The sequence below is a fragment of the Rana temporaria genome, chromosome 2, assembly GCF_905171775.1.
Source record: "Rana temporaria chromosome 2, aRanTem1.1, whole genome shotgun sequence".
NCBI lineage: Eukaryota > Metazoa > Chordata > Amphibia > Anura > Ranidae > Rana > Rana temporaria.
In genome coordinates, this window is record NC_053490.1 from 261,123,316 (window position 1) to 261,151,202 (window position 27,887).

A 27,887-nucleotide genomic window follows, 5' to 3' on the forward strand; every position below is an offset into this window, starting at 1 on the left:
AAGTGTAAGTTCTTTAGGAAGGCTACCTAATAAGGACAAAGTTTAGTGTTATGATTAGAGGAAGGCAAAGGGCTTAAAGTGAGGGTAAGGATATGGTGGGCAAAGTTAATACTGTGGGGACATACTTAGAATGAAATTGCTAATTATTCTTAGCAATTATTCTATTACTTGAGCAATTATTCATTATTATAAAGTGGTTCTAAAGCCTAAACATTTTTACCTTAATGCATTTCCTGCATTATGCAATTTTTTTTTTAAAGCTGTTTATTTGTAGTTTTAATTTTTAAACTACACAAAGCCGTACAAGAAAATGCTATCTAATACGGCGATGGCAGCAGTATTGTTAGCAACAGTATGCAGAGCCCATCAAAAAATACAAATCAGGATAACATATACTAAATCAATACAGTAAAAAATGTTTAGATATTGATCTCCCCCCCCCCCCCCCCACAGAACATTTACCTCACTTGACTCATCGCTGTACCTGTTGCAGCTTTTCTCACTCTCACAGGCTTTGCTGAGGCAGAAGGAGCCATTGGCTCCTGCTGCTCTTAGTTAAATCCTGTGACGAGGAAGTGGGGGGCAGGGCCAAGCTGCGCTGTCTGTGTCTATGGATGCAGAGAGCACAGTTCGAGGTCAAGCCGGCAGGTGTGCTGCAATAGGAAGCATCCCATTGCAGAGAGCAGGTATGTTTATCATGTTTTTTATTTTAAAGAAAAAAATTGACTTTGCAATAATTTTAACACTAGCAGATCCATGCCCATGTCAATGAAGTCAGGTAAAGTTAAGTGTTTTTTTAATTCACCTCTGCATGATTGGCTTTGAAGTCAACAGTGTGAAAAATGTCACCCTTTTAGAGTGCCACTATTGCAGATGTCCTATTTAATTGCTCAATAACCTTAAACCAAACCTACCTTACTCTTAAAGTGGATGTAAACCCACTCTCATCCTTTCTAAACTACTGCCATAGTGCTTATCTATAAGGATATACATGCCTCCTGCATGTATCCTTAGCTGTCAAATGTCTCCCCTCTGTCTGTTATGAGACCTGAAAAACTGCAGATTCTGTGGGTGGATCTGTTGTCTGGAGCTTGGTGGGTGGAGTTGTGATGTCAGCAGACTCTCCGTCCACCTCTACACTCCCCTTGTCAACATGTTTTTTTTTCCTATGTATTTCTTACACTGAATTCTGCTATGATCACTAACATCCTGTCAAAATCCAGAAAAGTAACCACGTGACTTCAGAAAAGGAGTGGGGGTGGGAATTAAGAAATAATGCCTGTCTGAAGCTAGTGCATGAGATATGTAAATAACCTGTCACTCACAGCAAGGGGGCGGAACGGACTAAGGTTTTTCTCTGTAAGTCCGTTTTATTTCACTGAAAAAATAAAAGAGGATTGCTCAGAGCTGGATTAACTCTGTATGGCAAGACTGGGCACAGATGACAGGAAATCTTATACTCTACATTGTGACATAAAAAAAAAAAAAAAATGTCGGGTTAACATCCACTTTACGGGCTATAACCTATTGCAGCCAATATAAACCTACTCTGTTGAAGCTAGATCATGACAAAACAGATTGTGCCAGTATGCTATTGGTTATTGTACTTATGAATTAGCAGTAAAGAATAAGCACCCTTTATTAAATAAGGCCATTAGGCTTTGACATTTTGCTCCTGCGATTACAACTGCTTCAAAGTTAACCACTCGACAACAGTAATAATAGCCATGTGCATACATGACATGGTATATATCTTTTATAACCAAGTGCTTCATTCTCTGTACTACATCATTGTGAGCACACAATGGAGGTAAACAGGTCACAAAGACAATTTGCTCTTTTCTGACCATTGAAGATGACTGCTGGTAAGATGCAGGAACTGAAGCAGCAAATTGCTGGTCACAGGGGAGATGAGATAAATCCGTTCGCTATGTGCCACTGAAGATGATTGATTTTTAACGGGCTCTGATTAAATGCTTTAAATGCTGAAAAATGGCTGCCCTCTGTCGTGTAATAACTTTCATTATTAATGCAGCTCGTTAAAGGATAAGCAGAATAGAAAGGAGGGCTGGACTGGGAGTGGAAGAATTTGACTTTTGAAAAAATGAAAGAGAAAAACGAGATTGAGCGAAGGTATTGAAGAGGGAACCCATTAAAAAAAACAGAATGAAAAGCAGATGCAGAATTTTTTTTCCTTGGAGATACCCATTTAGGAAATGTGAGAGTATGGAAACATCTTAACCAATGCATTGGATTGAATAGTGATATGATGTAATAATGCGCTTAAATCAACCCTCAATGCTGTACAGTGAAAAAAAATGAATATTACAATGGCTGTAAACATACAACCTGAATACATAAGTGCTAAAAAATGCTGAGTGAATAAGCTGTGACAAGATGTGTATAAATCATAAAATACGTGCCAATATGTAATAAAAGCAACAATATGCAATTCATAGCCCATGCATCTGAACCATGTCAGTAATGATGGTCTCCTATGGTGCGATCTTCCCTCCACAGTGCTTCACCCCACCGCCTATATATGACACTTCCTCATCCAGAAACAACGGCTCATAAAGAAAGACAAAAGACAATACAAATGCTCATAGCGCAATAGGTAGAGCCAAATATAGGGACGGTACTAGATCGATATGATCGCACTCACGAATCCCTGGACAAACGTGCAGCCTCTGATTCAGCTCAGTGTAGCGATCTCCTCATGCGGTGTCTGTCACCGTCGATCGCGTCACTCGGCTCCTCCCCCTGTGTGTTACATCACACGTCACGTGACTTAATCATTGGATTGAATAGGTCATTAATAGAATATTCTAGTATTTTTCAAATGGAAATAAAAAATGTAAATCTTCTAGCATTTGAAGATGCTAGCATCAAGATGCTTACAGTACAGTAGCCTAACATAACTTAAATGAGGCAGAATTATCAAGATTCTTGCATCAAAACAATGCAGGATTGGTTGCGAATTAATACTTAATGCTTGTATCTCATCTTCAATTATGTGTAGAGTCTAGCAAGCCATTGGAAATCTCCCTTGCAAGCACTTAAGTTTTTTTTGTGATTAAGGTTTCCCTTTTTCCCTAACATCCTGCAACTTTTGGGGTAGGGTAAAAAAAAAAAAAAGGACGGAAAAGGGGGGGGGGGTAAGGCCTTTATTAATTGGTTATTACAGAAGGATGATACAGCAACCATGCCTTAGGAAAGGGGAAGCTACAGATGGCACTGTTGGCAGTGGAATCTCCTTCTTTCTCTACAGCTATGGGTGGTATTGCATGATGATGGTTGTCAAAAACTAATCCTGCGATATACCTATCCTAGGGCATTTCAATGTTCTGCAAAAAGTATAAGATTTTCCAGAGAAAATTCATGGATCTTAAGCTCTTTTGAAGAAAACAACTTTATGTTTGCCCTTACTTTGCTATGTAGCAGAGTTTTTGTCACTGATCCTATTTGACACCACTGTTGTGGTGAATAGCAGATTCCCCCACTAGTTGCTGTGGTTCCTCTTGCTGACCCCCAGTCCCTGCAGGATTTTGAAAAAATGTAAGGGTCATTGGAAGGAACCACAGCAGGCAGAAGGGGACATGTTCGTTCATACATATGGAAATGTGAGATAGAATCAGTGCTTTGCTACAGACAGGTTAGCATGAAGTTTTCTACACAAAGTACTGCTTAAGAAATGCTTTACCCCCCCCCCCCAATAGGATTGCTTTAAATACTATGTTTGGGTGCTGAATAGTGCAGAGAAGAGCATCTGTAGGGCCAATGTGGCCATGTGTGACCCAGTAAAGCGTGAGGCTTTCAGGGGCTGTCAAAATTGTTAGGACTCGAATTTACACAGATAAGAAGTGACATAATTCCACAAATGTGAGTTCTACCAAGATGCAGTGCTACGTCAGAGCTTACAGCCAAAAAATAGGTAATCCACATGCACATGCTAATTATTGTGGCAACACATCACCTGTAACATAGTTAGGCAACATTCCTAATTGACAGGTCTCCCTGTGCATAAAGGCGTGTGTTTCACATACAAACAGCATTTATTTATTTTTTTACGCAGATTGCAGAGAATAGCCTCCTGAATGGGATTTCAGTGACTTTAACCAGTAACAAGTGGTGTTCTCTATTGCCGTTTACACACAATCATTTTTTGGCTTGTAAAAAATTTAGTTTTTCAGTCTCTAGAAAAAACAACGTTTTTTCCAACTTCATCATTAAAACGGCCTTGCCTACACACGATCGGTAAAAAAAAATGCTCTAGCAAAGCGCGGTGACGTACAACACCTATGACGGCACTATTAAGGGGAAGTTACATTCGGATGATGCCACCCTTTGGGCTGCTTTAGCTGATTTTGTGTTACTAAAAGACGATTACGAATGGTAGTTTTACCAGAACGAGCGCTCCCGTCTCATAACTTGTTTCTGAGCAGGCGCAGGTTTTTAACGTAGTTTTAGCCCACACACGATCATTTTTTACAACCCAAAAAACGACATACTTTAACGTTGTTAAAAAATGCAGCATGTTTGAATTTTTTTTTTTCCGAAAAATGATCATGTGTACGCGGCATTAGATATTAATATCAGTAAGGGAAATATAGTTCCTTCTTTCTCTTCAGATGATAAATCATATTAACAAAGATTTAAAACAAAAAGTACTCAAGAAACAGAAAGAATTAAATGCAGCCTATGCAGTTTATAGCAACACTGAGAGCCGGTTCACACTGGGGCAACTCGTCAGGCGGCTCAGCCGCCTGGAGAGTCGCGTCCCATTCAATGCAATGGAACCATTCTAATAGGAGCGACGCAAGTCGCTCTGACTTAGAAAAAGGTTCCTGCACGACTTCGGGGGCGGCTCGGGGTGACCTGCATGGACTTCTATACAGAAGTCGTTTTGCTGGTCGCCTCTGAAGTCGTCCTCAAGACGACTTGCAGAGTCGCCCCCGAAGTCGTGCCGCGGGAGTGTGAATCGGCTCTTAGGTGATTTCTACAAACCTTCAGCCCTCCCCAGAAGTTAAGGATAAAGCGGAGGTCCAGCAATATCACTAACGATGCACACATGGCAGAAAGAATAGAGGAAATAGTTGTGCTGTGCTTTTTTTATTATATAAGAACATTCACCATCAGCTGAGCAACCTGGTCCCTGGCTCGCACTGATCAGTTTGATCTTGTCTATGAGAAGCACAGGTTCTGCATGATCCACTGAGCTGCAAGAAAACAGTATGAATTAATAAAAGTAGTACCTGTTCTGTAATATATATATATATATATATATATATATATATATATATATATATACACAGTATCTCACAAAAGTATTATATCTTTTCATGAGACAACACTGAAGAAATTACACTTTGCTACAATGTAGTGAGATTACAGCTTGTATAACAGTGTACATTTGCTGTCCCCTCAAAATAACCCAATACACAGCTATTAATGTCTAAACCGCTGGAAACCAAAGTGAGTACACCCCTAAGTGAAAATGTCCAAATTGAGCACAATTAGCTGTTTTCCCTCAGTATTCTAGTCTGTGTCTCCCCAAGGTAATACTTAAATTCTGACCTGTTGGTGGGTCCTGAGGACAGGAGTTAAGAACCACTGGTCTAGGCTAGGAACTGTGTCTAGGCCTACACACGGCTGGAAAATCCGATGAAAAGCTCCCATCGGATATTTTCCATCAGAAATTCCAACCGTGTGTACAGGGCATAACACTTAAAAGTTACAGTGTAATGGGTAGTTTTATAAATTAAGTATGGTTTCTTATCGACTATTAGGGCTTGCTGTGTTTTTCACATTGTTCTATGACTTATTAAATTGTTTTTCTTGCTAGAAATTACGATTCTGTGCCTTCAAAACTTTCAGAATTAATGACCCAGATCAAGAAAGTAACAAGTCAGAACTCCTGATCTGTATGCTTGACCTTAGTCTCTGAAAGTATTGAAGGCATTGGGTCAGCATTGTGGCTAACAGGGCTGGATTTATACTTTTTGGCTTATTAGTCCAACTATCTTGTGGTGCCTCTATTCTACCACAGTCATCTGGCTTGGCCATTACCCTAACAAGATCATTTGTCATAGCCACCTTAAAACATCAAACTTCTGGGCAGAGATATTAAACAAGTTTGTTCACTCTTTGTCAGTAGACCTAAAGACAACAACTAGAGGAGTGTGAAAACTGATTTACGTCTTTACTAGCAGTTCATTTCTAGTTTTTAGACTCTGGTAGAGTGAACTTTAGAAGCACAATACACTATTCCATAACACAAATTTAAACTATTCAGGGGCAGTAAAAATTAGGACTTAACATATTTGCAGTTGGGGCCGCAGGCTAAAACCTTTTCTTTTAAACAGAGTTTTGATACTGACAGTCAACAACATGATATGTGGGTGGCTGTGTGCCACCACTGACAGCCCTGCCACTCTAAGCCACTGTCTATGTTAGCTATGCAGAAATCCAGCCCTGACAGCTAGGCAGCTAGCATTTTTATAGGCAGATCAACAATATCAACTGATTTACGAGTGGAGTTTAAGTCAAACCAGGACATTTAATTTTACATGGATAAAAAGGGATGCTAGCGTGGCGGTTCTACGTGCAGTGGTAAGTGGCGTGTGTGTCTTATTACTGATAGGCAGCGCACATGTCGCTGGCCAGTCCAGAGATTGTAAAGATGGCAGACAATAGTGTTAGTGTGTGCTTTGAACAGCAAGTGGTGATAAAGTTTCTTGTGAATGAAGGCTTAAAAGCCGCAGATATCTACAGAACACTTTAAGCACAGTACAGTTATGAGACGTAAGACATTTGAATGGTGTAAATGTTTCAAAGATGGCGGTACGTCAATAAGTAATGATCCTGACCATGGTAGCTCCCAGCCCTGTGAACATTTAGCGCATGGTACACATGATCCTGGCTAATCTACACATAACCTGTAATGAAACTGCACAAGAGACAAATCTTTCTACGGCCAAGTGAAGCAGGCTGTCTTTTCCTTGGATGGTTTAGGTGTACTGACTAACCTTTCTATCCCAAACTTTCCAGGTATTAGTAAAACTCTGGGATAAGTGTATAAATGTGGCAGGGGAGTATGTTGAAAAATAAATGCAGTTTCCAATTATTTGAAATTTGTTATTTTATTTTATAAACTAAGAAGTCCAGGTTTGACATTAACGCCCCTTGTATATATTTATTTTATCCTAAAGTCACTGTAATGTAAAGAGTACTTATGTTTGCATTATGTTTCTCAGGGCCCACAGAAAACTGAGCAGCTCGATATCACCTCCCCCAAAGAAAAGAAAGAAGAAGAAATCTGGACATAAAAGGAGTCGGTGAGTAGATTTCTCATCCATCTCTCAGTGTTCGCTGTATGTCTGCACTTAATCAGGCTAACCTGCTGGACCAGAGCCACCAGGAGAAGCTAATGATAAATTGGCAACATTTAGAAGCTATTACTGCCTCACTGCAATGCAGTAGCCAGATTTTTTTTCTAATTAGTTTTTTAGAAGAGTGGAAGGATGCTATCTCTAGACATGAATAAAAAGTGACTAGGAATGTCAGTCAATAAACAGCCTTGCACATAAATCTTGCCATGATATATAAGGGATATGCTAAAGCTTTCTACTTTTTTTTTTTTTTTCGTTTATCTCCAATAAGCAAGCAAGGTGAGTGTAACATATGTGATTTTTTTTCTTTTATATTAAGTAAGCATGCTATTGATATAAATAAGTCATCAGTTATGAATTTGAATTGGATAATATAAATTTGGTTCTTTGCTGTTTTAAACAGTATTAACCCCAAAACCAAAAATGTATTTTATTGCTGCGTACCAGTCATTAGATGTATTATTATACATTAGTTTGCTTTTTTCGTTTGCCAGTAACACACCTCCTGTATTAGGGAGTCACAACTCTGAATGAAGGTGCACAGTGGGCACAGCAGACAGCAGCATTGTCAGTCCAGAGGCAGAATAGGGTTTATTGTACTAGCAAATTTAAATACACAAACAAATTGAAGCCAAACTCCAGCTCACACTTTATACAACAAACATTTTTTTTTTCTTTTGGGATAAAGGTTTTACATAAATAAATAAAAGAAGTAAGCACCCCTGTCATTGTTAAATGGTTTGTCTCATCCCTGTAAACTGATACATTACATCTGGAAGAGAGTTTGTTCTTTTGAAAAACAACAAGCTTACTGGCTGGATCACCAGATGAAAATAGTAGAAAGAAAGCTTAAAAAGGAAACTAATGCAACCATCACATCTAAGAATTAATTAGTAAGCTGCAATTTAATAAATGTTTGCATTTGGGTTTAATACACTTCTAATTGTAAGAAGCTTTGCAAGGTGTCTGTTGTATTAGTGGTGTGTGATCATTTATGCTATGTCACCAAAGCCTGCAGAAAATGGCTGTGTGGAAACAGCATTGAAGCTCAACTATATCCCAAATGTATTTCTGATGATGGATAGAGTGGGAAAGGGTTAGAACCTCTGTCACGTTGTTATTGCTGTTCCTCCATTGGGATCATTTCCCTTTACTTTCAGTCAAGGAGACACTTGTCACTGGGACAGAAAGTGAGGCCAAGTCTCCCAGTGGTGACCACGACAGCTGTAACAGCCTAGTAGAAATTCAAACCCCTACCAAGTTTATTAGAAAAGTGTTTTAATGCTATCTTTGCCTTTGTGGAAATTTATATCCATTAGCTCCCATGGAAACATGAATAGGAATAAAGTACTTCCAGGCAAGTTTGACGTTGCAAGACAGCACTGGAAAATAATTATCTTGTAGATTGTCTTTGTATCCAATATTGCTTGGTTATGCTTGTTTAGGGCTGAATATGTTTATCTCTTTAATTTGACAGATAAAATACAACATCTAAAGGTAAAATGGAACATGATTATTGATGATATCACTCACCAGCCTTAGACTATGATTTTTTTGAACAAAGCTGAAGTTGTACTTTAAAGCTGAAATATTTGTCATAGACATTAAACAGTGTCAAAACTATTTTCTTGGAGTAATTAAATGCAGAAGTATAGTTATTCATAAGAGCATCTGCCGTAGTTATTATGGTTTGGCAGTTTTTGGACAGCTTGTGGATATTTGAACTTATCAATTTAAACTAGTTATTGGAATATTACCGCAGATAATAGTCTTCATCATTGCTGGCAGGTATTTTTTTCATTGGATTAGTGGATTGTTATATCTAGGTTTCTATAAAAGGGTATGCCTTAGGATACTCTAATGCAAGGTATGAACTATAACAGTTGCTAGAGCTTGCTGGGAGTAAAAAGGATGCTTATAAATTAAATGTTTAAAACAAATCGCTATTGGTAAGAGGATAGAGGTTAGCAATAATTTTAATACTTCTGCTTACTTCTCTCGCTGTAACATTTATAGGTCAGCTGTATGAAGTGGCGGCCGGTGCTCCATTTTTTTGGGGGGGTGGTAAACAAACCTGGCCCCCTTACTTCCACCCCTCACTGGCCCACCCTTTTTAAAGCCAATTAGAGCATCAAGCTCTAATCATGTTAAAAAAAAAAGAAAAGAAAACATTGAAATCCATGTGTCTGGCACCCTGTATGGAGATTAGGGTCCGTGGGCATGGATTAGAGGGCTGTGCCCCTTATGAGCGGCCGCCACTGGCTGTAAGCATAAGTAATGAGCAAAGCAGTCAGACTAAATATAATAATAATGTATGTACCATACAGAGCATACGTTTTTTTCATTATGAGGAAATTCGATTGGCAGAGCAGTGTTATTCCTATGAATTCTGTGAACAGAATGACATACAAATGTTCAGTGTGTACTACTTCAGTGCATCCGGAAAGTATTCACAGCACTTCACTTTTTCAACATTTTTGTTATGTCGGGACAACTCTGTAAATGTACTTGAGTGGCCCACCCAGAGCCCAGACTTGAACCCGATTGAACATCTCTGGAGAGATCTGAAAATGGCTGTGCATCGACACTCCCCATCCAACCTGATGGAGCTTTAGAGGTCCTGCAAAGAAGAATGGCAGAAACTGCCCAAAAATAGGTGTACCAAGCTTGTAGCACCATACTCAAAAAGACTTGAGGCTGTAATTGGTGCCAAAGGTGCTTTAACAAAGTATTGAGCAAAGGCTGTGAATACTTACTGTATGTACATGTGATTTTTTTTCATTTTTTATTTTTAATAAATTTGCAAAGATTTCAAATAAACTTCTTTCACAGTGTCACGAGTTTTGAGGAAAATAATGAATTTAATCCATTTTGGAATAAGGCTGTAACATAACAAAGGAGGTTATTTACTAAAGGCAAATCCGATTCGCACTACAAGTACTGTAGATCTGAGGGGGACATGCAAGGAAAATAAAAAACAGCATTTTAGCTTGCACATGATTGGATGATAAAACCAGCAGAGCTTCCCCCTCATTTCAGATCTTCCTCTCAGATCTACAGCGACTGAATTTCCAAATGCACTTTCAGTGTACTTTCAAGTGCACTTGTAGTTTAGAGTGGATTTGCCTTTAGTAAATCAACCCCAAAACGTGGAAAAAGTGAAGCGCTGTGAATACTTTCTGGATGCACTGTATATAAAGACTCTCCATTCTCTACATGCATACACTATATATTTTCTGTTTCAATCGTTTTTACTGGTATTTTTAAGAAAATGCAGATTGATTGAACACTGTGCAGAGCAGCAAACAATCCTTGCATGCTCTGAATCATACATCAAGAACTGGTACAAAAAGGAGAGTATGGGATCGTTAGGGGAAGAGCTTGGTGAACCAGTTAGGTCTTTAGTAAGGCCTCTGTGGAACATTTATTAGACAAGAACAGAAGTAGACAAGAAAAGTAATCTTTGGATTATGAACATGCATTACAGAGACATTTTATCCCTGAGAGGTGCCAATCGGGATTATTGCCTTGTATATCAATATGAAGATCTATGAGGGTAGGAAGATGCTGAGATTGAGATCTTGCTGAAACATAGTCACCGTGAGTAGGCCCTAAAAAACTATATAGAGGGCTCTAGTCCAGTGACCATTTTTCTCCAAATATCTTCCCCCCATCTCCACTGATGGGGGCTCTAAACCCTTAATTATAGCAATACAATTTGTTCGAGCAGGAAAGGAGGAGATAAATGATGGCGATGGAGGGAGGGTGAAAAGCAGATAGAACCTGATTCCTAGATCAGTTAGGATCAGAGGAACAATAGAAATGGGAAAGAAAGAAAGAAAGAAAGAAAGAAAGAAAGAAAGAAAGAAAGAAAGAAAGAAAGAAGTAAGTCCGTCTGGGGATCCTCCAGTCATTATCAGCATCAGTCTCCTGTGACCTGCAAATAGTTTAGCCAAGAAGACCAAACTTTTTCAAAGGTTGGCTGCTTATCTTGTAAGATGCTCACTACCTTTTCGTTCAGCATGATCCACGTAAGTTTTCGTTTCATCAGGGCCATAGCTATGACAGGAATTTTGTCATGCTGTGGCTATAGCGATTTTAGCTGCCAGGAACATGACATCAATCAGGGTCTGGGTATGTCATGGGATATTTTCAACAGGCTTATTTATTAAGGCTATACTTTAGGTATATTAACCATCGTGACCGAGAAAATAAGTGTAAAAACAGCTGAGGTCAATATAATATTCTTGGTGTAAGACAATAAAATCTATTGAAATCATAAGAAACTCGCACTAAGAAATTGTGGTCAAATTCTGTTGCTGCTGCTCAAAGTGCTAAACACCTAAACAATCCTTTATATATTATACAACAGTGCATACAGTATAAAAAAGATATATAACTGTAGCATTACCCCCGGAGGAGCTGTTGGATGTTTGGGCGGGACATTACCTCATGGCTCCTCCGAATTCCTAGGGGTGAGTGATGCGTATTGCATAGAATAGAAGTAAAGGAATTTCCACGACAGGTGCTCTTTCCTGTGCTCTTTATTACCCAGCCGGGTAAAAACAGTAAAATTGTGGTGAGGAAAGTAAAGTTGAAGAAGAAGGGAGAATAGCAGATTCAGGCGCGATGATAGGGAAACAGTCCTGCTCCCAAGCGTAACACTTCTCTGTGCCACTCCTGCCGGGGTGGGTTTAGTGTACCCGGACAGGCCTCTCTCACTAAAAAATCGAACTATGAAAAGTGGCACTTGTGCTCCTTACTCTCTAGAAGGAATGGACCCTATGGCCCCGTACACACGACCGAGTTTCTCGGCAGAATTCAGCCAGAAACTCGATCAGAGCTGGATTCTGCCGAGAAACCCGGTGGTGTGTACACTTTTCAGCGAGGAAGCCGACGAGGAACTCGTCGGGCCGAAAAGAGAACATGTTCTCTATTTCCTCGTTGTTCAATGAGGAAAGTCGGCCCGCCGAGCTCCTCGGCGGCTTCCACACTGAACTCGACGAGGAACTCGATGTGTTTGGCACGTCGAGTTCCTCGGACGTGTTTACGGGGCCTTAGCTTTTCAGCTTAAAGGTCTAACACGCTCTATGAATGTTTCCAGATGGCTTCGCAGGTTATATATCCTGGAATGGCTGACAAACTTCCTCTGTTACATTCCAAAAATGCCTGAATTTTGGACATTGAGCTCAATAGTGCCCAGTGTACCCACAGTTGTAATGCCGCGTGCACACGGTCGTTTTTCGGCATTAAAAAAAATTACATTTTTAAAAACGTCATTTAAAATCATTGTGTGTGGGCTTCACATAGTTTTTCAGCTTCTGAAAAACGGAAAAAAAAAAAATCGAACATGCTGCATTTTTTAATGTCGTTTTTTAAAATGTCGTTTTTCGGGTTGTAAAAAATGATCGTGTGTGGTCTAAAATGACCTTTTAAACCCGCGCATGCCCAGAAGCGAGTTATGAGACGGGAGCACTCGTTCTGGTAAAACTACCATTCATAATGGAGTAAGCACATTCATCACGCTGTAACAGACAAAAAAGCGCGAATCGTCTTTTACTAACAAGGAATCGGCTAAAAGCAGCCCAAAGGCGAATAGAACTTCCCCTTCAGAGTGCCGTCGTACGTGTTGTACGTCACCGCGCTTTGTTCATCATTTTTTCAAAAACGATGGTGTGTGGGCAACATCGTTTTTAATGATGAAGTTGGAAAAACATTGTTTTTTGGACATGCTGAAAAATGTCATTTTTTTTAATGCCGAAAAACGACCGTGTGTACGCGGCATGAGACTCATCTGAGAATCGTCTATCTTTCAAGCTTGCTCCCATGTCAGATGCAGGTCTTCTAAGTTAGGATGTCATTGCCTACTGTATGGTTGGTGATCAACTGTTGCATCCCTGCTTGGGTCCCTACCGTTTGTACTACTGACTTATGAATTTCGGTGAAGGGTTGCTGAAAGATGGATTGTAACTGGCCCTCTGTGTTGTCACGTGCATTAGGGCCTCGCGGACAGGAGGCATTTCACTTTTTTTTATTTTATAAGACATCCAAAAAAAGTCTGTGCTGATGGAGGCACAATTGTGACATTGCTCAGAACCTGTGGGATTGATGTTTTTTGAGACTTTGTGGCTAACAGGGCCTCTTCATCTTAATTTATTTTGATCAGCTTTAAATAGGTTAGTGCATTGTTTTGGTCTCTAGTTTGAAGTTTCAACATTTTGGTGACTAAATATTGTACCCCTGTGATAACTTAAGTCCACAAGGCCTGACTGTTGCATGTGGTCTCATCTTTTAAGGATGGCCTGGTGAAGAATCATGTCCAAGTGATTGATGAAAGTGGACAACTTCCCCCCTTTCTCCAGGTATCGGAGAAGTATCCCCATCTCAGCCTTTTTGCTAAGATCAAGTGTAGTATCTGTTCTTGTTCTTGAGGGGGGGGGGGTTCAGTTAGTATTTTTCTGTTGCATTATGGTGGGAGGGATCCTTTTCCTCCCATGTTAAATGTGGCCTGGTGCACCAGGCTTGTTTCTGGTTATAATGCCTTTCTGGGCATTTGTCTTGTCAAGAGCTGGGAGGTTCAAGAAATTCCTGGTGATGTGCCGCCTGGGAGTGGCAACCCAGTGATGCCAGAAAAATTTTCATTGGCACTTGGTCATGTCACTTGATGCTTGCTTGCACAGTGCCTTCTTCACAGGCCCTTTGGCCAGCTAGAGCAATTGTTATATTGTCTGGAAGACCTGCAGTTGGTATTCCACATGGAATTTTTTTTTTATTTGCTATCTTTTACAAGCACTTCGCACTGCGCATGTGTTTGTTATTTTTATACTTTATTTATACACCGCGATGAAGGTGCAGGTTATTGGGGCCGTTTGTGATGTCAGGTATAGGTTTAGTATCCTTTGGGTCTTTTACCTCTACCCAATCGGAGGGGTCTCTCTTTGGGAGAGCTCCTCACCAGGTACTTGGTGGACAGGCTCCGGCTGGTTCAACGGCGGATCCAGGGGGGGGGCAACAGGGCAATTGCCCCCCCCCCCCCGAGGCAATCATGTCACATTGGCTTTAAAAAAAAAAAAAAAAAAATGTTTTTTTTTTTTTTTTACTATTTTTTTTTAAACTGCTTTGTGGCAACGGCGGATCCAGGGGGGGGGGCAACATGGCAATTGCTCCCCCCGAGGCAATCATGTCACATTGGCTTTTAAACTGCTTTGCGGTGCCTGCAGCTCCCGCTGCCGAGTCTCTAACTCTCTCTCCCTCTCTCATCACCAGGGCTGGTAGGCTGCCTGTCCTGAGGCTGCTTTGAGCTGTAGCTGACTGCAGCACTCCCCTCTCTCCTGCGTGTATGACATCGGGCATCTCTGGCTGTGTGTGAGAGCTGGATCTGTGTTCGGCTGTGCTGCCTGTGCTAGACCTGCTCGTGTGATAGTAGATGGAGATGGAACACTGATTGAATCAGTGTTTTGTCTATCACACAAGCCCGTCTAGGGTGGGACTTTGCTAGAGCCGAACACAGACCTACAGCTCCTGTTTGTTCCATGACACACGTCGGGAGAGGAGATACCTGCTGTGTGTGATCGAGGCAATGCCATGGTGAGTGCCATGCACAGTGTGGCTGCATTAATAGACAAAAGTGGGGCTGCATTCATATACAAAAGTGAGACTGCATGTATATACAAAAGTGGGACTGCATTCATATACAAAAGTGGGACTGCATTCATATACAAAAGTGGGACTGCATTCATAGACACAAGTGGGGCTGCATTCATAGACAAAAGTGGGGCTGCATTCATAGACAAAAGTGGGGCTGCATTCATAGACAAAAGTGGGACTGCATTCATAGACACAAGTGGGACTGCATTTATATACAAAAGTGGGGCTGCATTGATATATACAAGTGGGTCTGCATTGATATACAAAAGTGGGTCTGCATTGATATACAAAAGTGGGTCTGCATTGATATACAAAAGTGGGTCTGCATTGATATACAAAAGTGGGACTGCATTAATATACAAAAGTGGGACTGAATTTATACACAAAGGTGGGGCTGCGTTCATATGCACAGTGAGGCTGCAATGGTGGGCACTGATGAGGCTGCATTGATCTCTTGTACCATGTGTTCAGTCTCTGACCATCCCTTGTACCATGCCTGCAGTCTCTGACCATCTCTTATACCACATCTGCAGTCTCTGACCATCCCTTGTACCATGCCTGCAGTCTCTGACCATCTCTTATACCACGTCTGCAGTCTCTGACCATCCCTTGTACCACGTCTGCAGTCTCTGACCATCCCTTGTACCACGTCTGCAGTCTCTGACCATCCCTTGTACCACGTCTGCAGTCTCTGACCATCTCCTGTACCACGTCTGCAGTCTCTGACCATCTCTTATACCACTTCTGCAGTCTCTGACCATCCCTTGTACCATGCCTGCAGTCTCTGACCATCCCTTGTACCACGTCTGCAGTCTCTGACCATTTCTTGTACCACGTCTGCAGTCTCTGACCATTTCTTGTACCACGTCTGCAGTCTCTGACCATCCCTTGTACCACGTCTGCAGTCTCTGACCATCTCCTGTACCACGTCTGCAGTCTCTGACCATCTCCTGTACCACGTCTGCAGTCTCTGACCATCTCCTGTACCACATCTGCAGTCTCTGACCATCTCTTGTACCACATCTGCAGTCTCTGACCATGCCTTGTACCACGTCTGCAGTCTCTGACCATCTCCTGTACCACGTCTGCAGTCTCTGACTATCTCCTGTACCACGTCTGCAGTCTCTGACCATTTCTTGTACCACGTCTGCAGTCTTTGACCATCCCTTGTACCACGTCTGCAGTCTCTGACCATCCCTTGTACCACGTCTGCAGTCTCTGACCATCTCATGTACTATGTCTGCAGTCTCTGACCATCTCTTGTACCATGCCTGCAGTCTCTGACCATCCCTTGTACCATGCCTGCAGTCTCCGACCATCTCTTATACCACGTCTGCAGTCTCTGACCATCCCTTGTACCACGTCTGCAGTCTCTGACCATCTCTTATACCATGTCTGCAGTCTCTGACCATCCCTTGTACCATGCCTGCAGTCTCTGACCATCTCTTGTACCACGTCTGCAGTCTCTGACCATCCCTTGTACCACGTCTGCAGTCTCTGACCATCTCCTGTACCACGTCTGCAGTCTCTGACCATCTCTTGTACCACGTCTGCAGTCTATGACCATCTCTTGTACCATGTCTGCATTCTCTGACCATCTCTTGTACCATGTCTGCAGTCTCTGACCATCTCTTGTACCATGTCTGCAGTCCCTGACAATCGTCTACAAACTATGGGATAGATTTATGGCATTTATATTTAAATATTTTTTACTAGTAATGGCGGCGATCATTGATTTTTTAGCGGTACTGCAACATTGCAGCGGACACATCGGACACCTAATTGAGTTCTGTAAGCAACACCTTATTTTCTGGCAGTGCCCCTCCCGAGACTAGACTCTGGATCCGCCCTTGGGCTGGTTCCAGCTTCTTGCTAGACATAATATGGTGTCTTGCACCCTGGGGGTGCCAGGTGTCAGGTTTAGAGGCCCTTTTTGCGGCTTTGGCCAAAATTCAGAATTATTACGTAATAACTTACAATGTGTTAAAGTGGTCTTAAGACATGTTAGGAATATTGGCATTCTGGTGTATTGACATTAGGAGTATTGGCATGTTTCAGGCTCAGAAATGTCCGTTCAGTTTTAACGCTTAAGCAGCTGTATAGCATAAAAGAATGGATTCACGTAAAAATGGTAGGCACTGGCCAATATATCTACTTCAAGGGACTTGTTATTGTTTTTTGACTAGAGTTATCTTTACATAATTGATATAATTAATGTGTTATATAGAAAATGCATCTTGTCTTACCAAGATCTTTTTTCTGTTATCAGGATTCAAATGTGGTTTTTAGTCTTACTCACATACCACAAGTAGCTGGAACCATTTCTGACTTTAGGTTGTAATGGAGAAAGGCATTAATTTGCAACATCCATCATGCTTATGGAAGACTTTTATGGCACCTGAATGTAGCAAAAAGACAGAAAAGCATGAATATGTCATTTTAATTCCTTGGAAATGATGTGCTTGGTTTAATTTGCTTTTAGGGAACTTCATAGTTTAGCACCTGCCTATAGCATTTTTTTCTACATCTTCAGCAGTTGAAATTACTTTAAAACATTCTTCTCTCAAAGCTAGCTCTGCCAAGGATCTGACTTTTAATCCTTTATTTGTTGAAGCCATCATGACTAAACATCTACCATGAGCAGCCAGACAGGGTAGAAAAAAAATCCAGAACCCCAACACCTAATCATAAGATGGAGATCAGCTGATGAGTAATTTAACTCACAAACAGCTCTGTAAATCATAGAAAGGTTTATACTATATGAGATTATTTGTTGGCATTTGGGCCTTTTATCTACACTTGTTTTGTGTAGTAGTAATAAGGCAAAGCTCACTGCAGACTACAAGCATTTGGTACTACCAGTCACAGCTATTAGCCATTTATCCCCCTGATTGCAGACCTTCTCCATATCTGTAAAGTTATTTAAGCTCTAGTCCTGAGACCAAGCTAGTGGTGTCAGAAGTTGCATGGATCTAGATGTAAAATAATTTACACAGGGTTTCCCTCCGCATTCATGCCAATAATCTTTAATGATCATTTTGCATACAGTTGCTTTTGAAGTTTACCTATTGGAAGTGGATGGGGTGTCTAGCCTAGCAAAGCTGTAGAAAATCATTTGTAATGGTGTGTTGTAAAAAAAATTGAATGTGCTTACTGAATGGTGTAAATACCTCTACATGAACCTACACTGTACTATAGTAAGTTGCAGCTTGTTTTTTCATTTGTTTTCTGGTCTACTTGGGTTTTAGTTTTGTTATATGAAGACCTGATTGGTAGTATCTTTAGTATAGCACAGACATATCAATCCACCATTACACAGGCATGGGAAAAAAATGTAAATGGGTTTGTATGCTTATGATGATCAAAGTGCTCTGCATTTTACTTCCGCACCGAGCCTAGGATTTTATGGGTGCTCAGAGAATATGAATAATAAGCCTTTGCTATAAGTAGGACACACTAAAATATTTTAACATAATATTTTTCTGACATACTTGCATAAATAAACTGACAGGCACATTTTTCAATACACTATAATAAAAAATGCATTAGCAACTCATGCAATAAACACAGTTCCCTCTCTTTTAAGATTATAATGGCAGTTAATGTCCATGTGGTTAGACTAAGCTGTATGCATATGACATTAAGGGTACATGCTAGTCAAAATGAAAAAAATTGCCTTGAATGCATACAAGAAGCACACTCTATGGGCCAGATTCACGTAGCCCGGGCACAGCGTAACGTAACCGATTTAGGTTACACCGCCGCAAATTTTCGGGCTAAGTGCCCGATCCACAAAGCACTTACCCGGAAATTTGCGGTGGTGTATCCTAAATCCGTCCGGCGTACGGCGGGCCAATTCAAATGGGGCAGGTACCATTTAAATTAGGCGCGCTCCCGCGCCGGACGTACTGCGCATGCTCCCGACACAAATTTCCCGACGTGACTTGCGCGAAATTACGACGCGCCAACGTTTTGTGAATCGCGACGTGAAAAAAAGACTTGCGCCGGGGAAAAAAAAAATTCAAAAAAAATTCAAAAGCGACGCGGGAAAGACGGGTATACTTTTACATGGTGTACTAATTTTACACTTTGTAAAAGGTGCCCTATCTTTGCGACGGCAAACTAACACTTGCGGCGACGTAACGACGGGAAAAAGTTTTGTGGATCGCCGTAACTGCTAATTTGCATACCCGACGCTGGTTTACGACGCGAACTCCCCCCAGCGGCGGCCACGGTACTGCATCCTAAGATCCGACAGTGTAAGTCCATTGCACCTGTCGGATCTTCTGCCTATCTAAGCGTAACTGATTCTATGAATCAGTCGCATAGATAGAAACAGGGATACAACGGCGTATCAGCAGATACGCCGTCGTATCCCTTTTGTGAATCTGGCCCTTAGTGCTTAAGGCTTAAAGGCATAGGGGGTTATTTACGAAAGGCAAATCCACTTTGCACTACAAGTGCAAACTACAAGTGCAAAGTGCACCTAAAATTGCACTGAAAGTGCACTTGGAAGTGCAGTCGTTGTAAATCTGAGGGGTAGATCTGAAATGAGGGGAAGCTCTGTTGATTTTATTATTCAATCATGTGCAAGCTAAAATGCTGTTTTTTATATGCATGTCCCCCTCGGATTTACAGCAACTGCACTTCCCAGTGCACTTTCAAGTGCACTTTGCACATGTATAGGTAGATTCACAAAGAGTTAGGCCGGCTTATCAGTAGATAAGCCGACCTAACTCTGAATCTACGCCGGCGTTTGTTTAAGTGCATTCTCAACCAGAGATACACTTAAACAAAGCTAAGATAGGCCGGCTTGCGCCGTTCTATCTTAGCTTGCAATGTTTCTGATGGCCGCTAGATGGCGCTTCCATTGCGGCCGGCGTATATTATGTAAATGAGGGGATACGCCGATTCACGAACGTACGCCAGGCCTACACCGTCGAATTACGTTGTTTCCGTAAGGCCTTAGGCGGCCTACAGTTATTCCACCTATGAGGTGGAATAACAATGTTAAAGTATGGCCGCCGTTCCCACCGCGAGGTTCGAAATTTTTGCGTCGTTTGTGTAAGTCGTCCGCGAATCGGGAGTTACGTCATTTACGTCCACGTCGAAATCAATAGGCCCGTACGGCGTACTTAGCCGCAATGCGCACTGGGAAATGTAGTCCCCCGGCGCATGCGCAGTGTCAAAAAACATAAAAAAACGTGAGGTCAAGCCTCATTTCCATACAAAACGCCCCCCTCCAAGCAATTTGAATTAGGCCCCCTTACGCCGGCTCGTTTTAGGCTACACCGCCGTAGATTAGCAGGTAAGTAGATTGTGAATCACTACTAGCCTAACTAATTTACGGCGGTGTAGCCTAAACAGGCTAGGCTAGGCCGCACTAAAGTTAGGCAAATGTGTGTGAATCTACCTATCTGTCTGCACTTGTAGTGCAAAGTGGATTTGCCTTTAGTAAATAACCCCCATAATGTCTGTACATAAAGCAAACTGTGCAACTTTGACTGAAGTTGAATAATGCCCTTGCTATAATTGTAGGCCATTTGCATACCTCATGACTTCTGACTAGAAAACGTCTAGGGTGTTGCTAAGGACATTGTTAAGAGAGGCCTAGTGTTACTGCTCACCAACACTATCTTAAGAGTGAGCTCTTTCTCTGATTTAAACCGCCTCATATGAGCTTTCTCTAACCTGATGCAGTAGCTGTGAGCTTTTGAGAGCCCATTCCTGTGGTGGTTAAAGTGAGAAATAATACTAGGTTGCTGTTTAGCAAATTCTTAGAAGTTTTTTGAGGTACGTAAATATGGCCTACTGCTTGGTTTGTATTATGTACAGACATCCCTTTTTTTTATGGCAAAGGTGAACTAACCCTATAAGTCTTTCATCCAGGTGGAATGTTTATTGTAGGACTGTGATGCCAGTATAACCAAGGTAAGTATCACTTTACAGTCACTGTGGTCAGTAAAGAGCATGGAGCATGCAAATAGGGAGGAAACAGCTTTTAAAGGGTGGTGGCTGCTGGTGGGGCAATTAGAAAAGCCTCCTGCGAGTTAGCCTATATCGAGGCATCAATACAGTACTAAGTTAGGTGAAGTTAGTTCATCACATTCACTGGTCAGATTCAAAAATAATTTGGTGTTTTAATATGAATGATGATACGTTAAGCAGAGAGAAAGGAAGCTTGAGAGCCCAGGCTTCAGGTGGCAGAACACTCCAACCCAAATGTGAGATTGTTCATTAAAGTTGTTGTTTTTTTCTAATAATTATGTTTTTATGTCATCGTTACTGATTGGGGAAGTGTAATTTTTTTCAGTACAAAGAAGTAAGAATTAAGTATCTGTTCTTATTTCCAGCTGTGATAGTTCATCCCCAGTGCGAAAAGAAAAGAAGAAGAAAAGTGGCAAAAAGCACAAAAGAGACAGGTAATGTTATTTTAGAATTCATGACAATCAGTGTTTCCCAAATCGGTCTGTACCTACTATATTACTGCTCGCACAAAAAAAATGTCACAAGACACTCATAACTATGCATTTATATATAAAACTGTTTCTATGTTGTAGGATTCAGTGCATGTACAGTACTTGATAGTATTTTCACTAGATAGACTTGGTGCAATATTAAGGTTTGGGACCAAATAGTTTATTCTCCAATTGTGTAACAATCTGTCACAGTAATCACTATCATGACTCAACGACAAATAATACCCGACTTCTTGTTGGGTTTTCCTGTGAAAAACAGATGACTATTTTTAGCTATTTTTAAAGATGGGTCACAGTTTTTCATAATCTTCCTATGTTTTTTCATCTGAAATGAACCCGTGATTAAAAAAAAAGTCTGAACTATACTCACCTAAGTGAATGCATCGATCCAATGCTGCATCTGTCCCCCGTCGGCTCTGCAGTGAGAACTGAGTGAACAAACACTGCTGTTCTCGCAGTTCTCCCCCTCCGCTCTGAGCAGAGAGCCGTGACTTTCAGTCACCGGTTCTCTGCTCTGTCCCTCCAGCGCTCACTGGAGCACTGGACTGTGGAGATGGCAGGAGGTTCTGCCTCAGGCAAAAAGCTTGAGCCAGCTTACTGGTTTAGGCATCTGGGTGGATCCTGACCATATGGTCAGGATCTTTTCACAGCCTGGAGTGGCTCTGTGATGTCAGCTGACAGCAGGCTTTAGCCAGCTAAAAATAGGTCACAGGAGTGCAAATCAAATGTTTCATAGGTGCCAGGATAGTAGGGTTCATCTTCAAAGTCATAAAGTCACTTTAAATGATTGCAAAGTCTCGTTTTTCTTCTATAAAAATAACAAACATGTTAAACTTACCTGCCCTGTGCAATGGTTTTGCACAGAGCAGTCAAAATCTTACTCTTATTGGGTCCCTCTTCAACTCTCCTGGCCCCTCCCTCCTGTCAGGTGCCCCCACAGCAAGCAGTTTGATATGGGGGCACCCGGGCCAAGCTGCAGCTCTGTGTGTCCATTCAGACACGGAGCACCAGTTTGGCCCCACCCCTCTCTCTCCAGATTGGCTAATTGACTTTGATTGACAGCATCGGGAGCCAATGAAGCCGCTGCTGTGTCTCAGCCAATCAGGAGGGAGAGTCCTGAACTGCTGAGGCATTTGATGGACATCTCTGGATAGAGATAGAGCTCAGGTAAGTATCAGGAGGTGCTGAGGCGGCTGCTGCACACAGAAGGCTTTTTATCTTAATGCATAGAATGCATTAAGATAAAAAACCTTCTGCCTTTACAACCCCTTTCACTGTTCAAACATTGCCATGTTAAAGTGTATAATGAATGGACCAGAACACAATGGCGGGTTATTTACTAAAGAAAAATCCACTTTGCACTACAAATGCAAACTACAAGTACAAAGTGCACTTGAAATTGCACTTGGAAGTGCAGTTGCTGTAGACCCGAGGGGGACATGCAAGGAAAATAAAAAACAGAATTTTAGCTTGCACATGATTGGATGATAAAATCAGCAGAGCGTCCCCTCATTACAGACCTACTCCTCAGATTTACAGTGACTGCACTTCCAAGTGCACTTTCAGTGCAATTCCAAGTACACTTTGCACTTGAAGTTTGCACTTGTAGTGCAAAGTGGATTTGCCTTTAGTAAATAACCCCCAATGTGATGGACCGCCTGGCACCCCAACTGGGTGCCTCCGCCAAAAGGTGCCTCCTGCCCTCCAAACCCTTTCAGCAAACCGCTAGCTAATACCAGCCCTCTGCCCCAAGCATCATATGCAGACAAGATGTTGAGGTAAAACTAAAGGAATAACTTTAGTGAACATCATTTTTTTTTATACACATAAATAGGGACAGTCGCCACATGAACAATAAAAACAAATATTACACATTGGTATCAACATTTCCAAATGGTTAGGTAATGAGGTAAAGTTGACAAAAGACTTATCACATCTTGTAGGAATCTCCAGGAGGATTAGCAAACAGCCAGAAACATTAGGTTACTCAATTAACAAAGAGAATGCACACCTAGGAGGCACACAATAAGGGAAAGATACTTTACACCTGGAAAGGATAGACAAACACAGGTGCACATTATAACAGTAAACACTTAAAAAACAGATTACACATAACAGGAGGAGACCCCAGCATCAGGTTATTTTGAGCTGATGATAATCTTCTGCTTTGAGTCCTGAGTCTAGCAAGGGTTGAAAGGGGGTTCTCCAGTTCTCAGAGTTTGAGTGTTTTGGGCAGACATGGAGTTAAAACCAAAGTATAACTACCCCAAAGGTCCCCTAGGCACACACCTCGCAAAGAATAGAGCCCTTTCAAATTCCAGTGCCCATAGTCAGTAGACAAGAGGCTAGCCTGCAGTCCTCTCCAAAAGCCCATGTTGGGTCTGTCACATCTCTCCCCTCCCAAAGGCAGACTAACCAGGTCCCAGACCTCCAGGTCCCAATGTTTCTATCCCCATAGCACTTCCGAATTGTTCAGCACCCGATCTTTGCAATCCAGGATTTCCGCCAAACGCCACTCCAGATCGCTCCCGAAGTCAGGATCCTCTGACTGCCTCCCGTACAACAGCCCTAAGCTCTAAGCCGCCATAGCCAAAGCCTTCTGTCGGGCTGTCGCCACACTAGGGCTACATACCAGCATAGGGCTTTCTATCTCTTGTCCAGCCACATCTCTGCCTGAACCAGCCTGCTTGACTTAACTGTTCACTCCTCATACAGTTGTTCCCCCAATAACTGCACCCGCACTTAGTACTGCAACCAGTACCTTTCCTGGATGGAGGGGAGCATTTTTTCCCTGGTGGCGCTGCTCGGGTCTAGTGCTTCCTTCCAGGGTTGCTGGTCAACAGAATGATACCATCCCACCAAGATGGGGATCTCCTTAGTCCTGGATCCATAGTCAGTGGGAAGGAAGCTGGCCCCCAGTCCCCTCGAGGACCACAAATCACGGAGGTTTCCATTACATGCGTTACCTTAAAAATGCCTGAATTGTGAGAAAACCATGATATAGGCATGTGAGAAACTTCCAATGGCCCAGATTCAGAAAGCAATTGCGCCCGTGTAACCAAAGGTTACACGGCGCAATTGCTGACTTGCTCCGGTGTAACGAGTGCTCCTGATTCAGGAACCTCGTTACACCGGCTGCAGCCTAAAATCTGCGCGGCATAAGGCTCTTATGCCTCACAGATTTTAGGCTGCATTCTTGCTGGGGCCGCTAGGGGGCGCTCCCATTGTGTATCAGCGTGTAGTATGCAAATTGCATACTACCACTGATTCACAAGCTTGCGCGGTCCCCGCGCAAGCCAGGTACGGAGTTTCCGTACGCTACTTTAGCGCAAGGCTGCCCCTTCTAATAGTAGGGGCAGCCAATGCTAAAGTATAGCCGGCCTTCCCGCGCCGTGAAATTTGAATTTCACGGCGTTTGCGTAAGTGAAACGTGAATGGCGCTGGACCCCATTCACGTTCACTTAGAAGCAAATGACGTCCTTGCGACGTCATTTGCCGCAATGCACGTCGGGAAAGTTTCCCGACGGAGCATGCGCTGTACGCTCGGCGTGGGAGCGCGCCTAATTTAAATGATTCCCGCCCCCGGCGGGATCATTTAACTTGCACGCGCTTACGCCGGGCAAATTTGCCGGCGCGCCCTCGCAGTTCACGGAGCTACTGCTCCGTGAATCGAGGGCAGCGCAAAATATTTTCTGGGGGCGCAGGGCAAAATCATTGCCCTGCTCCCCCGCAAATATCGCGCAAGCTATGCTGAATCTGGGCCACTGTGTACAATTCTAAGCTAAAAAAAAGCAATGTTGAAATACATTGTATGTTACACACTTGGTTGTATAGATATAAAACAGAAAGACACATGGGAAACCTCTTCTGTCTATAGTAAGCAGCTAAAAAAAATAAAAAGACCAATGGTCTAAAAAATATTAGCAATTTACTGTGATGTGGTCTGATGAATCCTTATGATAACATGCTGTAAAGCCTCTGTCCATCAACCTTAGTCAGGAATTTTCACAATGGGTGCACCACACCTTCATTTTTGTGCACCGATCCTGTACTCGAGACTACCGATAGCAGCACTGTGAGCATGCAACTTCTGTCAAGATGGGTTGGTGATGCAATGGGACTTCAGTGTCACACAGTAAGCAGCATTGCTAGTACAATATAGTACTAACCTGTTGACACTTTGCTTGGTTGCCCCCATGCTGATCTCACACTTGGTTCTGAGCCACGCAGGGAAGATGTTTCAGCCAGTGCAGCAAGTTATATTTAGTGTGCCTGAGCCCATTCCTCACTGCTCAGGAGGAGGAGGTTCATCAGATGACCTGCTGTAGCTTGTCTGCTGGAATTAGTATGAAGAGGAATCTGTGCCCAGCGAACAGTATACTGTGTATATTTTCCAGAGGGGTCTGTGTGTGTACAGACTGACAGCTGCATGCATCCTAGTAGTGGTCAGAGGCCTTTATGTCTGTAAAGGTGTGGGGGTTGTATGTGTAAGGTAAGGGGCTAAATGCATGCAAGTGTGTGTGTGTGTGTGTGTGTGTGTGTGTGTGTGTGTGTGTCTGGGCATGAGCATACATACGTCAATAAATAAATATTTAAATAAAATAAAACTTATGCCTATTATTTGTGTCACAACTCATAAAACCATATGTATTGAATTATTTTTTAAAAAGTGATTTAAAGTTCTCTTAGTAAAGTGTCCGTGAGCTAAACCACAGTCTGTATACTGTATAAACATATGACTTTTCCTATGCAAATCTGCAGTGTGTTTCAGTTCCCAATAGGGTTGCCTCCTTTTCTTCAAGCCAAACTCGAACACTTTTGCAACCTGGGACACCTTTAGGTGCCCCAAGGAGAGTAGTAATGTGGTGCGCAACAAAATGTGAGTGTGGCAAAATTGCTCTTGCTGACATCATCACCCTGCCCCTCAGTGATGCAGAACCTGCCCTAAGACAGCTGCCTGCAGCTCCCTGACAGCAACAGATTTGTGTGTGACTATCTTGGTTACTTGGGGAGCCACAGCCTGGTCTGAATAATGTGTCCGGGTTTCAGTCTGCCGAAAACCCGGATGCATGATTGAAAACCCGGACTGTCTGGGTGAATCCCGGAGAGATGGCAACCCTACTTCACAAAATAATGTGCTTTCCATTAAATCCAATAATTGTGGGCTCCAAGTGCTCTTCAATCAACCCCCTTGTGAGCCACACTCACCAGATTACATGTAACTCCTCTGTAGAATAAGGTCTTAAGCACTCTGAAACGTATGATCCAGCTCCACCAGGATCCTTCCTTTCTTATAGGATGTCATCATGAGAGCCAAACTCCAGTTTTCTCCAAAGCTTAAAAAAATTATGCCATTTCTGCTATTTTGACTACGCAGGCATATTGGATCACAGGTAGCTGTGTCCACAGTAAAAATAAGGGCTAATTTCTTTACATGTTTGTGTAAGTGTGAAACTTAGATGGCGTGTGTATTTAAAATAAAGTGGTGTTACACTCTGCATGATTTTTCCCTGTATTCATTTTCTGGAGCTATGGAGAGTGTTAAAGTAATTTTTTTGGATTATATGATTCACAGTGCTTCCCTCTACAGCAAACCCGACTGACTTAAACCCAATAGAGAATCTATGGGGGTTTAGGTCAGATTTAGAATCTAAAAGAGAGGAAAATGAGAGAGACCAGATCAAACAATGCAGACGAGCTTAAGGCCACTATCAGTGCCCCAGGTTGATCGCCTCCATGCCACACTGCATTGATGCAGTAATTCATGCAAATGGAGCTCTGACCAAGTATTGAGTGCATATGACTTACAAACGCCCGACTTACGAACAACTCCTACTTACGAACGGGCCTCAATATCGGCTGCTTGTGCTCCACAATGGTCCCAGATACCTCCGAGCAGCTATCTTGCCACATTCCACACATTTCAGACTGCATTACTTCATGTACTGCATAGCCAGAAGAGCCCCAGAAGCGCCCGAAACATGCCACATTCCTGCACAGGCGGAAGCCGAAACATCTCACATCCCTGCAGAAGCGGAAGTTACAGTTACAAGCAGTGTTCCGACTTACCAACAGATTTCACTTACAAACAAACCTACAGTCCTTATTGCGTTCGTAAGTCGGGGACCCCCTGTACTGTAAATGGGCATATTTTTCAGTAAGCCAACATTTCTGTATTAAAATCCTTTATTTTTTGTTGGTCTTAGGTAATATTCACATTTTTTGAGATCCTGAATGTTGGGTTTTCACTAGCTGTAAGCCGTAATCATCAAAATTGCTTGAAATATATCACTAACGCATCTATATACAGTATATGAGTTTCACTTTTTGAATTCACTTTTTGAATTGAATTGCTGAAATAAATTAACTT

The 27,887-nt window shown here is 42.1% G+C and overlaps 1 protein-coding gene and 1 pseudogene across 1 annotated transcript in view; both read left to right on the forward strand.

Moving 5' to 3' along the window:
* Positions 1-27,887, forward strand: part of SRRM3 (serine/arginine repetitive matrix 3) — a 511,539-nt gene that overhangs the window by 402,328 nt on the left and 81,324 nt on the right. The window contains exons 6-7 of the mRNA XM_040336859.1: positions 7,257-7,337; positions 21,392-21,460. Coding sequence (XP_040192793.1) covers positions 7,257-7,337; positions 21,392-21,460 — 150 coding nt within the window. The remainder of the gene's footprint in view (positions 1-7,256; positions 7,338-21,391; positions 21,461-27,887) is intronic.
* Positions 13,767-13,927, forward strand: LOC120929984 (annotated as a pseudogene).